Source organism: Phyllosticta citriasiana (assembly GCF_038021145.1).
Source record: "Phyllosticta citriasiana strain CBS 120426 chromosome Unknown IWZ02scaffold_10, whole genome shotgun sequence".
In the NCBI taxonomy this organism is placed as follows: domain Eukaryota; kingdom Fungi; phylum Ascomycota; class Dothideomycetes; order Botryosphaeriales; family Phyllostictaceae; genus Phyllosticta; species Phyllosticta citriasiana.
The window spans coordinates 224953-237955 of record NW_027117287.1 but is presented as its reverse complement, the minus strand read 5'-3'; the positions used below and the strand labels follow the sequence as shown (position 1 = coordinate 237955).

Below are 13003 nucleotides of genomic sequence, written 5' to 3'. Positions count from 1 at the left end.
CCTTTTCTTTTGACATGATATTTTTTTTTATCTACCTTTTACTACTTCTTTACCTGAAGCTCTTTACCATTTTTATTTCATGGGTTTGAGATGGTGGGCGGGATGAATGGAGTGGGGCTTGGTTGAGGGGAAGGGGGCCTGAATAGAGTTTGAGTTGAGTAGGAAGAGATGAGTGGAGATGTCATCAACATGGTTGATTGATTGATTGATTGATTGATTGTGTGATGAGAAAGGGCCGCGACAGCTAGAGACAAGGAGTCACAAATGCACTAACACACTCGCAAACCCTTTCCAGTTTCTTACTTGGAAATCGATGCCTCTCACCACAACGACCTCATCCACGCGGGGAGTGTCCTGTCTCGTTCCCGCTCTAGCGCATCCATCTGACGCGTCAATCGCCGAATAACTTCTTCGTTATTTAGTTTGAGCGGGTTCGTCGGGGGCTCTTGTTGGACGCGTTTGTTTCTTGTCTGATGGTGGTAAGGAGGATGAGAATGAGCACGAGGAGGTGGCTGCTAAGTTCGCTAAGTTGGGTGTCAGTGTTGGATTATGGTGATTTGAGATCAGTGAGTGGTAGGAAGGGGGGGGGGGGGGGGGGGGGGGGGGGTCAGCTAAAACATGGCTAGAGAAGCAGCACAGCAGTTTACAACATTCAAAAGTGTTTGAAGAATTTCGTTTGGGTCCATTGTCGCGTGACGCTTATACCTCGAATGTTGTTGGGTGTCGTCCCGTAATACTTCGGCACCACCACCGCCCTCGTTCAAAAAGGTGGGTTTGACATGTCGTACAGAGAGTTCCCCCCGTCCTTCCCAGGACTACTTTTAGACATGCATCCGAGCGACGACGTGGACCAGAAGGTATTTACTTGCTTTCGAGAACTCACTGAAGCTGGGCTTGAGGAAGACTGGCTTTTCGCTGTATAGCCGATTTCCCATATCGTCCGTACGCCTTGATAGGTAAAGTTGCTGCGCGTCTGTCTGCCACGGCTCGTTCATTCATTCTTTCCTCTGTTTCTTCCTTTGCGTCGCCCAGCGGTCGTCAGATGGACCCGAATTATCCTGCTACCAGTGCCCGGCTGGATCCTCGTCCCACGTTTGCTCGTATGGAGAGGAGGCCATGGCCGTCGTCGTTGGATGAGTGCGCAAGTCTGACTTGCTTTGTGAGCCACCAACTCGGTCTACGCCGAGCGCTGGAATAGAGAAATACCGTCCGTCGTTGACAAATACGTCTTCTCTCAGTGCAAGAAGACATGGAGATGGTCTCTGTCCTGCCCGCCAGCTGGAACCCACCTTCAAAAGGCACTCCCTCGCACTGGCCCTAGACCCTTGCCATCAAATCCACGGATCCAAAACTGGCAAAGCAAGCCCAGAAATGTGCCCCTCTACGCGCGCTGAGATGTGGACTCAGGGACCGAAATACTAGAGCACCAAACGATCGACGCAGTAACTATGTTCAGCTCCAATGGAACGGAAGCTTCAGCCGATGACGTCCGTCACCCAATTCAATTGCAAAGTGTTTGGTGTTTTCGGGAATCCGTCATGCAGTCTGCAGAATCTCGCTTGGAAACGAGTCTATAGGTATGTAGGTGTCGAGGACGCACTCGTTCGCGGTTGGAGATGGGTAGCTCAGGCGTCATCGGGCTGAAAGCTGTTATTGCGCGCGGTGTGGTATCGTCGGTGTGCCTGAAGTTCTTTGTTAGTACGATGAAGAATAATGCAATATGTATATCTAGCGCAGCGACAAAGGCGCAAAAGACCCGAAAAAGCACGCAGAAAGACATGCGTGCCGTTGTGGTTGTTCAAAAAGTGGGATTAGAGATGTTGTCCAGAAAACCTCCCGTGCCGTCCCTCCCTTCCAGGACTGTTTTTTCTACATGCATCCGAGTGAAAACATGAACCAGAAGGTAACCTACCTACCTACCTATCTACCACCCTAATGCAGCAGTACATCTGCTGGACTGGCTCAACTGTGCATCAGCAATCCTACATGCGCGGACAAGTCGACCAGATACCAATACATACACAGCTCACTCCACTCACTAGTCTACGTCCATTTCATCTCTCCTCATTGCCTGCCGCTCAACTTGCGCTCCTTCTTCAGCTCCTCCTTCCTCCTCTCCTCATATGCCTCCGCCTGTTTCTTGAACTTGGACGTCATGCGCCGCGGGACGCCCGACTCATCCTTGCGCAGCAAACCGTAGTCGCGCATGTTCTTCTTGCCCGACTCTTGGATGGTCTTGAGGCCCTTCTTCATGCGCCAGTAAAGGTCCTTGTGCTCGGGCTCGTAGGCCGCGGAGCCTGGAGCCGGCTTGGGCGCCTCGTACTTGAACGTTTGGACGGTGCTGGAGCGGCGCGCCGCGACGTTGATCGTGTTGGCGACTGGCTTTTTGTAGTAGAGCGGCGTCATGCCGAGCAGCTCGCGCACGCGCGCGTTGCGCAGGGCGAAGGACTGCATGGCGCCCCAGACGGTCGTCACGACGAAGGCGATCTGGATGGCACCGGGTTGCGACGCCGTCACGGCGACTGAGATGAACGGCATGATGTAGAGCATGACGAACCTCATCGTCGAGGTAAGTCTTTGGGCTTGCCCCATTTCGCCGCCCAACTGGTTCGAGTCAGCAGAGATAAAGGTGACGGCATGCGGGCGGGACTGGAGCGTACCCTTCCAATCAGGTGCAGGAAGCCGCCCATGGCCACCGGGAGGATGTAGTACGGATCTCCCGTCGTCAGATCCGAGAACCACAGGAAATTGGCGTGCTCCAGGCCGGGCACCGGCAAGCTCGCCATGGCTCGCAGCAGCTTCCACGTGCAAAAACCCACGACGACCTGCGCGCCGACGGGGATGAACTGGGCGAGCGGGTTGACGTTGACCGACTTATAAATATTCTTGATGCGTTGGCGCTCCACCATCATATTCGTCAAGTCCTGGTTGATCTGGGCCTTCTTCAAGCGCTCGTTGGCCGGCACAAGCACGTCGTTGATGGCCGCCAGCTTGCCCGCGCTGTCGGACGCGTTGACGGCCAACTTGAACATGGCCAGCCGCATCAGCAGGCACGTCATGGCGATTGATGCGCCCCATCCCGTCCCGCTGTATATGTGTACGTGCTCCAGCAGCCACTCGATGCATGCTGTCGGCCCCCAGCCGTACTCGAGTCCAATCTCCTTCAGGTACCCAATGTGCTCCGGCATGGATGCAAGGCGCGCGGCCTCTTCGCTCGCACCGCTGGTGCTTGCGGCATTGGCGGCGCTCGCGGCAGCTTCGGCCGACGCCTTGACCGACTCGTCGAGCGCGGCATCGAGTTGCGATTGTGTTGCGGAGGACGTGGAGGAGGCGAAGCGCACGGCGGAGACGGTCGAGCCGAGGGCAAACGGTGTGCGGAGGGAAGATGTTATGGAGGAGCTGTGGAGCGCCGATTTTCTCGAGGCAATGAGGAGCGCGCTGCTCAGGCGCGGATTGGTGGAGAACTGGAAACTTGTCAATCAACCGAGTTGAGGCTGCGGTGAGGGTCGAAAACGGACGGTTCTGGGAGACGACGGGGCGATTTTAAGAGGCAGGCGAGCGGCATTGGCAGGCCGCAGCCCCCTACTTATCATCATGTTGAAGCTTGGTACGGTGGTGTCGGACGAGTGCACGGCGATGGACCTGGTGCTCTGAAGTTGGTGGAGAAAAAACATGGTCGCTGCCGTCCGCCGTACAATGCACTGTGGTCTGTGCGTCAACTGGGGATCCCGGGCCTCGACAATGCTCAGGCACATGATAAATTGCACATTGATTTTCCCTCGAATGATACAATCCGACTAAGCTGTGCGCCATTTTTTCTGGCACCTCTCAAAAACTAAACCGCTGTAGAAGAAGAAGAAGAAGAAGAAGAAGAAGAAGAAGACGGCGTGGGCTCTTCCCCATCAACCCTGTATAGTCATGTTCACCCCATGTTCACCCTCTCTTTGCAAATACCCGGTAAAAACGGCCGATTCGAGCAACAAGCAAATGAAAAAGACTGATAAAAGGCCAGGACGCAGCTGGCGATGCCGAACAAAATTTTTTGAAGAAAAAAAAACAGGAGACAGCCGCCAGTACTCCTGTAACCGATGCCCCATTGCCCTGTATGCACCGTTGTTGGATGCCAGTGCTTTGGTATAACCACTTCCGTATAACCCATAATTCATGCGCCGCGATTAAGTAGATGGAGGGAAAAAGGTTTTGTGGAGAATTAGTCTTGGGAAAAATCCATCTTGTCCTTGTTGTCTTCATCCTCGTCCTCGACCGTCAGGTTCAACGCGTCTTCGGCGTGGCTCGTGGGAGGCGGTCCCATGCCTTCACCGTCAGCATCATTGGTGGTGAAGTCAGCAAAAAGGTCTCGGTCACCTTCTGCGCCGCCTTGGCTGCTGCCCATGCTATTGTTGAACATGTTTCGCACCGGTGACGGCGCCGCCGGATCAGACGTCCCGAACGGCGCGTTGCTGCCGAATATCGCCGGATCCATGTTTGCTGGTGTTGCCGACGGAGACCGAGGATGGAAGGGAGGCGAACCAGCCCCACGGTGATGGGCAAAGGATGGCATGCCGGGCTCAAAGGCACTCGACGTGCTTGCACCAAAGCCACCGCCGCCAGAGTGGGACGCAGCAGAGGGATAAGAAAATGATGGATGATGTCGGGAAGAAGAGTGGTCCACCGGAGTCGTTCCGACAACACCAACGCCCGGAAGCTCGGTGTAGCCATGAGGGAGTCCAGGCGGAGTGTGAGACTCCTGAGTGCCCGAGATTCTGCTGATACTGCTGCGCTTTCCCCTCTTGAGTTTCGCGCGCTTTTCGGGAGGAATGTCGTCTGGATTGTCAACGCCACACTCGGCCATGGTCTTTTGTAGTTTGGTCGGGCGAGGCTTGCGCGTCGACAACGACACTTCGACCTTGGGCGGCGGCTCCTTGGTGACTGGAGCCCATCTATGTAGCTCCTGACGGAAGAAATTCGTCTCTTGTGCCAGGAGAATATCAGCTCCTTCAAGCTTGCGCAGGTAAAAGCGCTGCGTCGTTAGTTCTTCGGGGTTTGACAGCAAGGGGTTTGCGTAGCTTGAGATGAATTGCCGAAAGTCTCGCCCCGTGCGAATGATCTTTGCAAGACACTCTTCTTCCTCGGGCTGGAATGGAAGATTTGGAATTTCGTCTTGCCAGGCCTCGAGGTCTTCGAGCTTTGGACGGGTAGCGTCGCGAGGAATCTTGACACGGTAGTCGCAAATGGGGCAAGTGTACTTGTCATCCTCCTTGAGTTTGCCACGAGCAATCTTCAAACACTTTCCGTGATACCTTTAAGAGATTAGTCTTGATAGTTTTGAGAGTAGAGAGGATTCTTACCATTCATGACAAACCTCGCACTCAATCATCATTCCGGACTCTGGATTGCGACAAATGCAGAATACGTCTCGTGTTGAGCCGGCACCATTGTCACCACCATCATCAGATGCAGGCGACACATGTCTTGACGCAGGTTCCACTGGCATGCGAGGCTGATCGTTGAGGTCGAAGCAGGCTTCATTCCTGGCACAGACAGAGTCCATGTGCTGCTGCAGAATGTGCAAAGGTGCATTGGCCTTGCCAAAGAGCTTTTTCCCTTTGCGCATCCAGTCCTCGTGTCGTTTCTGTTCCCTCTCGACATCGAGGGTTCCCATGGGCTTGCTATTGAGCTCGTTCAAAGCCTCCATTGCATCGCGCACCTCCTTATACATTGGTCGCTTCCTGAAGTCGGGATCTTTGCTTCGGTGGTACAAGGCCTTGATTTGCTCCTGTGCGTCGCGCTGCTTTTTGAGGATCGCTTCAACTTGCGCCAGCGTGTCGGCCGAAACGGGTAGGTGCTTAGCCTGGGATGACAGAGCGTCGAGCTGCTGGTAGTTGACCATTTCCTGTGCCATGACTTCCCGAGCCGTCTTCTCCCAGACTTCGCCCTTGGATTTCTCTTCCTTGAGCCACATCATGTTTGGTTCTCCGTCCGGTATTCCAATCTCGGCGCCACGCTTGATGAATTCGGCCACGTCTTGGAGAGATTGAGAGCGCTCCCGGTAGCTGCGAACTTCCTCGAACCATTTGAGCTGAAGCAACACCTTGTCAAGTTGGTCGACTTCTGGGATGTCGAGGTTGAAGCTGCGACCAAGTTCGAGTAGATCATCAAGCTCTTGGGTCGGTCTGACCGTTGTGTGGCGAACCTCTTCAAGAGTGGCCCTGGCGCGCTTCTGAAAGTCGCTGATGCCGTCCATGTGTTCTTGCAGGATGCTGATTTCGGGACAATCAAACGAAATCTCTTCCGCTTCCGCAAGCAGTCGCTTCAGATTGTTTACTGTGCGAATGTCGCGCTCCTTTTCGTCTTGCTCGGCCTGGTGCTTGCTGGCCGACTTGCGCGACGGACGGTCCGTTTTCCGCCGGTTCTGCTGCTTCCGCGTTGTGAAGGCGGTGGCCTTTTCTACCCATTCGTTGCATCGGTCGACGTATCGCTTGAGCTCGGGAAGGGCGGCCAAGGGCCAAGGAATCTTTTCCCCATCGGCCAGAAACTTGCGGAGCTTCTTAAGTTCAGGCTGAGGTTCCTCGGCGAGATATTTGTCGAGTTCTTCCGTCCATTCATCAGGGAGTCTTGCCTTGTCAACCACCTTCTTGACGAGTTCAATGAGCATGTCGTTCGTGAAGCGGTAGACGAGGACATGTCCTTCCTCAACACCAAGCACGCGCTCTTCCTTTCTATCGCTACAGCAGTCGTACTCTCCAGCATGCTTGATACACATGACCTTGCCCGAGTCCTGGCATATGAATTGTGACCAGTAGCCGAAAGCTTTGCAAAAATGGCAAATCATATCCTCTTCTGGCATGTCCTTGGAGTCTTGCATCTTGAATATCATGCACTGTTTGTTTGGAGGTAATTCCGTGGGGACCGGGTACACGGCGCACTTTTCTGCTGTGCACAAAGACCTGTGACAGGTCGTAAACCGCGTACGTTCCTCGAGCTCTTTCTCCAACATGCGTTCGAGGGCAGGACCAAGCCATTTGGCAACCTTGATGGAAATGTCTTTGCCGCTTGCAGCAGTGCGGAGGAGCTCGTCATGTGAGAAGCATGGTTGCCTTCGAAAGTCTTGGAGACGCTCGACACCGGCCTCGCCCCAGGGCTCCCAGTCAGGAGGCGCAAAATTGACTGCTTCGTTGAAGTTGAATCCATGATTGAAACCCGCATGGTAAGCTTGTGGGAACGTGACCACGAACTGTCCGGCACGCTGGTCGAGCGCATAGACTCTGACGCCAGCCTTCTTCAAGTGTTCTGGGGTAAGCAAAGTCACTAGTTGGAAGAGCAGGTCGGGCTGAGTCTCGAAAAGTTCTGGAACTGCTTCGCGCATGGCGTTTTCAAACTTTTCCGCGTCCTCGCCGGGTACTCCGTACCATGTCTTTGTCGCTCCAAAATGCTGATAATTTGCCGAGTAGCTATAGTGGTCCTCGTTGTGCCAGCAAAATGTGGAGAAGCACATTCCCACGTAGAGCCACGGCACAGTCATTCCGGAAATGTCAGACCTAATGTGGCGAAAGAGGGATTCGGGGTGAAGGGGCAGAGTGTTCAAATTCCAAGGATCGGTGGAATAAGGATTGCGCGGATTCTTTTCGAGCGTGGGAAAACCGCTTCCGTGTGTCGTGACGTGGACGTCGGCGCCGTATTCGACCTCTGGGACCTTATCCGTGACGTTTTCAACCAGTTTCCAAAACTCGCGCTCGACGTCATCTTCGCTGGGCTGTCGCTTGGTGTTGAGAACGGGGTCAAACTGCATCTTGTCCCGAAAGTGCTGTGCCCGGAACTCCTGGTCTTTCTGTTGAAACTGCTTGAGCGAGTACACCCCACCCTCGTCAAATCCGAACTCGCCGTCACCAACCAGGCATCGGGGGCAGTGCCAGTCATAGTCGGGAGTCGACTTGAGAGGAGGCTCCAAGCAATAGCGGTGGTACCCAGCATCACAACTATCGCAAAGCAGGATACTTGTTGGATCGCTCGCTTTGCCGCAAGTCTCGCAGTAGTCGCCCGGCTTGTCCCTGGAGCGATCTCTCGGCATGCCTGTGCGCGGTGCGGATGCGCGCGGCTGAGTCATGTGCGAACCAGCCACAGTGGGGGCTGAATCCTTTTTCAACCTCTTGCTTCGTCGGCCAGAGTTGTCTGAGTCGCCATTGGTTTGTGATGCCGCATCCTCAGAGAGCCCTCGTTTCAGCTGCTGGAGCTGGCCGTTGGACATGGGAGTGGAAAGGCCAGGAGGCCGGAGATCGGGGGTGTTGTTTGCAGAAAGCGTCGAAGGACTGTCAACGTGGCGATGCGGCGTAGAGTTGGTAGACTGGCCTGGCTGGATGCCATTGGGTGCGTTGATTGCTGAGAATCCACTCGACTGGGGCACAGGGGTTTGTTGGGGCGCATTCACAGGAGTAAAGCCGCCCGAGTTGACAGCGGTAAATCCAGACGACACCTTGACTGGCTGGGGTAGCTCTTGCTCTTGGGGCAAGGGCGGGACGTCGTGGAGCGAAGCGTTAAGAGCGGCGGATGCGCGAGCAGTGGGCGAGTCCGGCCCAGCTGAACTAGTCTTTGTCGGCTGCTGGGATTTCTTCAAGGGCGATGGTGCCGGCGACGGCGTAAAGGGGCCGCCATTCTCATACTCCAACATCTGATGGACGCCGGGCTTGGCTATGCTGAGGTACTCTTCGTAGGGGTGCAACCATTTCTGGTACGAGTTCTTAAGCGACGTGGACAAAGAAGACATTATCTTGCCGCTATAGCCCAGATCGCGACCGATCTCTGCCCACTTTTTGCCCTTGCAGACTCGGTCAAATCCACCGCGGGTCTCGACGGCTTTTTTGAGTTTGAACAAATCCAGAGGCCGCTTGTCGACGCTGGGAAACCGGTTGAGATGATTTCCCCGTGACCTGTGGAACTTTTGGAGCTGGTCAAGATAGTTGAGGTTGGCTCGCGTGCCTGTACTCGTTAGCCGCGAAAGCCGCCTTGAATGCAGGTGGGGTGATGTTTACCTCCTTCGACCGAGTTGAGAGCCTGCTTGCGTGTGCGAAAGTGGAATCGCTATGGCAGCCGTTAGTATTCAGTAGAACATGACGTGAGTCGTTTCTCGCAAGCCCAAAATCATCGCCGGTGCCAATAAAGCCGTAAACCGCTCACGCATGGCGCGACGTACCTCGGTATTAATCGCAAAATCTGGATTCCAGCCCTCGGGTGGTATTATTTTGGCTATTCCGTACTTGCGCCCTTCTGGGGCAATCTTGCGCATGTATTCCATGGGATCCTTAAACTCCTCCGCCGTTGGGGTATACGTGGGCGCCTCCTCCAACCCGAACAATCGATTCGACCTCGAAACCTCGCGCGCCATTGTATGGGTGCCGCGTCGCTCCACCGTGTTCAAGTCCAAGGGCTCCGCCTTTCGCGCGCTCAGTGGAAACGTGGACATGTTGCCGTTGGTGATGGTGATGGTCTGCGTGCTATGGGACCCGGTGTTGGCGCTGCTTGAGGCTGTCGCGTCCCTCAGCTTCCCACCGCGAGCACCCGAGGGAGTAGAAGCAGGCTGAGCTGGGCTTGCGCGAAAGGTTATTTGACCAGCGGCGGGCCCAGCTGTTGCGGCAGAAGAGACCGCCATGGTCGACGAGACCCGTCTCCTCCGGGGAATTCAAGGTCGGTGTCGACTGGCAAAAGGCTGGGCACGGAGAGGATGGTGGGACGAGCGGATGGTCGTGGTCGGTACGAGTGCAAAAGCAGATATCGAGGGTATCGTTCAGCGGTGAAGGGTCGAGGAAAGCGGGCTAAGGGCCGAGCATTCGGGCGACGGGTGGGATTGCAGGCGGGATATGTAGCGAGGGCGGTCTTGAACAAGGCGAGGAAGAGTCGGCGGAGCGATGGCAGTGAAGTCGGAGAGGATTGCCAAAAGTGCTGAGGGGGAGGCGTGGCAAGTGGGAAGAGGGCGGATATGGCGTCGAAGGTAAGGAATGTGAGCGGTTTGGGCTAGCCGCTTCAGGACATCACTCGATATCTAACACTCCCGCGCTGAAGCTGCCCGATCTTGCTTGGACTTGGACCTGGACCTGGACCCGGACTTGGACTTGACATGTCAAGAACAGAAATCATCAACCGACCGTTGTGCGCTCTCCATTCTCTTCGGTCGTGGTGCTGCACAAGTCGTTTCATGCACTTCTTTGGTCCGTCGGCGCTGGTCTGGCTAATGCAGTCGTCTCCCGAGCTCCGCGCCGCGTCCTCTACCTGCACCGGCACCTCACTCGACGTCCGTCTCACCCCATCGTCGTCGACGAAACAATGAAGCCCATTCCTGCCTTTTACTGCTGCTATCTCTTGCGGTCAACAGTCCGACACCAAGCAACCTACGTCGGCTCTACACCAAACCCTGTCCGCCGTCTAAAGCAGCACAATGGCGAGGCCATGGGCGGCGCTGTCCGCACCTCTAGGCTCAGCCTCCGCCCGTGGGAAATGACGTGCATCGTCTCCGGTTTTCCTTCAAAAGTCGCAGCTCTGCAGTTTGAGTGAGTAGTCGAGTGTTAGTCACGTGAGTGACATGACTGAGGTGCCATATAGTCCGCCATCTCTGGGCTGCTGTTGGTTCAGACGGCCTTGGCTCTGCTCTTTGATTTGCGCCTTCATGCTGCCTATGACGCTTCACCCATCCGTTTTGTCTTTTTGCTTTTTTCTCTCTCCCGTCATGACATGTTCGATCCAACCAACCTAACCTAAACCTCAATCAGATGGGCATGGCAGAACACACACCTAACCCGGCACATCCCGACCAGCGACCGAATAACTGCCGCGCGCACAACAGTCCGAGTCTCTCCGCGCACCGGCAAGGTTCGCAAGCGCCCGACTCGCCCCCGCATGTCTCTCTCTGACAGGCTCTCCAATCTTCATCTCTTGCTTCGAGTAAAGAGTTTTGATCGCTGGCCGCTGCGCTTGACCTTTTTCAACGAAGAAGTCTATCGGACCTGGGAAAAATGGTTGACCCAGACCCCCTTTCGTTTGAGGGATAGCATCATTGTGCAGCTGGAGAAGAATTATATTCCCAAGGCCTTTCAACGACCAGAGGCAGGTAACGAGCAGGTCGACAAGAGCGATTGGATTGGGAAAGGCCAGGGCATACATGGCATTGACGTCGGTTATGCGCCCGTGAAAGCGTACTTGGACAAGAGCATTCAGGCATTGAAAAGACCCGAGCCGGTGGATTGCGCAGTCTGCAATTCTCGACTGAGCACGGAAAAGTCACTGCTTCTTGTCTGCCCAAACCAAGGCTGCAAGATGGTCTCGCATGTCACATGTCTTTCCCAGAGATTTCTCAACGAGGAAGGCAAGGCTGCAGCAATGGTGCCTCTGCAGGGAAAATGCCCCTCGTGCAAGGAGACGTTGCAGTGGTCAACTCTCATGCGGGATCTCACCCTCAGGTCCAGAGGCGAGAAGGAAGTAGCCAAGCTGTTTCGCAAGGGCAGATCGAAAGATGTTGAGGAGGAGGATGGGGACACTGCAGAAGATTTAAGCGATGGCTTTGCAGACGTGGACGACTTCTACGACCCGGAAGAGTCAGAAAAAAGCGTGAGCAAACAAGACAAGGCCAAAAGCCCGGCCAAGGCTCGAGGCGAGAAGACCAAGGGCCGCCCAAAGGCGAAGAAGGCCACCAAAGCCGCCAGCAAAAAGGATAGCCCGTCTGATGACAGCTGGGCGAATGCTGAGGTCCTTGATTAGCTGGTGTTGGTTGCACAGGTTTGCAGCAAACATACATAGTGATACCCAACTCTTTTCTATTCGGTCTAGCTGTCGACCACGCCGTCACCGTCTTGATAATCACAAGGGCTTCACAGCCCGCAACGGCAGATTCCCCTCATCAACCCTCCTGAACGCCTCTAGCACCGCAGACTCCACCGCAGCGGCCACACTCTCCTGCTCCTCTCCCCCATCAATCCTCACGAAGTCTTCCCTCTCCTCCTTCAACTCCTGCAAGCTCTTGAACAACTGGCGCACTTTTTCCTGCATCTTCGCATTCTCGTACTTCTCCGCCCCGTAGCCGCCGCGCTGGGCCGCCGCTTCGGGCGAGATGTCCAGAAAAACGACGACATCCGGCCGGGGGAGACCCTCTTCGGGCTGGCGCGCCCACGCCAGAGACAACGACAGATTGTCCTTGGCGGCCGAGTAGACGCAGCCAGAATAGTAGTAGCGATCAATAACGACCGTGACGCCGGCCTCGATATCTCTCTTGATCGACGCCCTGCCGGCCACAGCATTAAAAATCAGCCTCACGCTTTCAACCAAATGGAAATAAGAAGGGAAAGAGAGAATGGGAAGCATCACTCACGCCACTTCCCACCGATTCGCCGAAAACAGCAGGTGGATAACGTGGTCGTCCTGCTCGCTGGCGCCCGTCAGGTATGCGTTGATCATGTGCCCGATGGGCGTCGTGCGGTCCGGGAAGCGCTGGTGCCGCACGGCGTGGCCGCGCGCCTGCAGCGTCTGGATGAGGCGCGTGCATTGCGTCGATTTGCCTGCTCGGTCCAGTCCTTCGAAGACAACGAGTTTGCCGCGCGGCATGTTGGTGCTGGCTGGGGTTGTGGTGGGTCCGTGGTTTGGAGGATGGGACGTGGTTTGTGTGGCGTTGTTGTAGGTGTGATGGATGAGCGAACAGAGATGCAGGATGAAGGGAAGGACAGAGCGCGGTCAACGAGTGTGGTCAAGGAAACCTGAACGCCATGCTGTTTTTCGAAGTAATCGGTCAGTCTACTATCAGTCGGTTCGAGGACGTGAGGTGGTCGACGCGGCGCAGATGGCGCCGGGATTGGCGGCAGGGGATATGCCCGCTGCGGCGCTAACCAGGGGTCCCGCGGGCCCGCAACGACCGCACGTCGTCTTTTGCCGCAACAACCTTTCTCCTTCGACACAACCTCAAAGCAATGGTTCAAGATGCTATTTTGCTGTTGGACATGCTGTGATGCTGTATTCTTTGTAATGAAGT

General features: G+C 55.3%; 4 protein-coding genes across 4 annotated transcripts; 1 reads left to right on the top strand and 3 right to left on the bottom strand.

Annotated features, from left to right (window-relative positions):
• Positions 1–2064: 2064 nt before the first annotated feature.
• IWZ02DRAFT_434864 (60Kd inner membrane protein-domain-containing protein) lies at positions 2065–3596 on the bottom strand (the record flags this gene model as incomplete). Its single annotated transcript, XM_066766400.1, has 3 exons — positions 2065–2604; positions 2661–3464; positions 3519–3596. The coding sequence occupies 3 exons, from the start codon at positions 3594–3596 to the stop codon at positions 2065–2067; spliced, it is 1422 nt and encodes a 473-aa protein (XP_066620645.1).
• Positions 3597–4024: 428 nt separating this feature from the next.
• IWZ02DRAFT_34397 (PHD transcription factor-like protein) lies at positions 4025–9943 on the bottom strand. The gene is made up of 4 exons (XM_066764222.1): positions 9188–9943; positions 9027–9075; positions 5349–8973; positions 4025–5300 (listed from the first exon to the last, which is right to left on the bottom strand). Exons 1-4 carry the CDS (start codon positions 9641–9643, stop codon positions 4211–4213), a joined length of 5220 nt encoding a protein of 1739 aa, XP_066620644.1. The 5' UTR covers positions 9644–9943; the 3' UTR covers positions 4025–4210.
• Position 9944: 1 nt separating this feature from the next.
• IWZ02DRAFT_34436 (uncharacterized protein) lies at positions 9945–12087 on the top strand. Its single transcript, XM_066764223.1, has 2 exons — positions 9945–10538; positions 10758–12087. Exons 1-2 carry the CDS (start codon positions 10315–10317, stop codon positions 11740–11742), a joined length of 1209 nt encoding a protein of 402 aa, XP_066620643.1. The 5' UTR covers positions 9945–10314; the 3' UTR covers positions 11743–12087.
• IWZ02DRAFT_34394 (thymidylate kinase-domain-containing protein) lies at positions 11792–12992 on the bottom strand. The gene is made up of 2 exons (XM_066764221.1): positions 12350–12992; positions 11792–12262 (listed from the first exon to the last, which is right to left on the bottom strand). The coding sequence occupies exons 1-2, from the start codon at positions 12580–12582 to the stop codon at positions 11842–11844; spliced, it is 654 nt and encodes a 217-aa protein (XP_066620642.1). The 5' UTR covers positions 12583–12992; the 3' UTR covers positions 11792–11841.
• Between the last annotated feature and the right edge of the window lie 11 nt (positions 12993–13003).

Coding starts and splice junctions, on each gene's coding strand:
- IWZ02DRAFT_34436 (XM_066764223.1), top strand. CDS start 10,315: ATGAAGCCCATTCCTGCCTTTTACTGCTGCTATCTCTTGCGGTCAACA. Junction 10,539..10,757: donor GTCGCAGCTCTGCAGTTTGA/GTGAGTAGTCGA, acceptor AACCTCAATCAG/ATGGGCATGGCAGAACACAC.
- IWZ02DRAFT_34397 (XM_066764222.1), bottom strand. CDS start 9,643: ATGGCGGTCTCTTCTGCCGCAACAGCTGGGCCCGCCGCTGGTCAAATA. Junction 8,974..9,026: donor TCTCAACTCGGTCGAAGGAG/GTAAACATCACC, acceptor TAACGAGTACAG/GCACGCGAGCCAACCTCAAC. Junction 5,301..5,348: donor TGCGAGGTTTGTCATGAATG/GTAAGAATCCTC, acceptor AATCTCTTAAAG/GTATCACGGAAAGTGTTTGA.
- IWZ02DRAFT_34394 (XM_066764221.1), bottom strand. CDS start 12,582: ATGCCGCGCGGCAAACTCGTTGTCTTCGAAGGACTGGACCGAGCAGGC. Junction 12,263..12,349: donor GCGAATCGGTGGGAAGTGGC/GTGAGTGATGCT, acceptor TGTGGCCGGCAG/GGCGTCGATCAAGAGAGATA.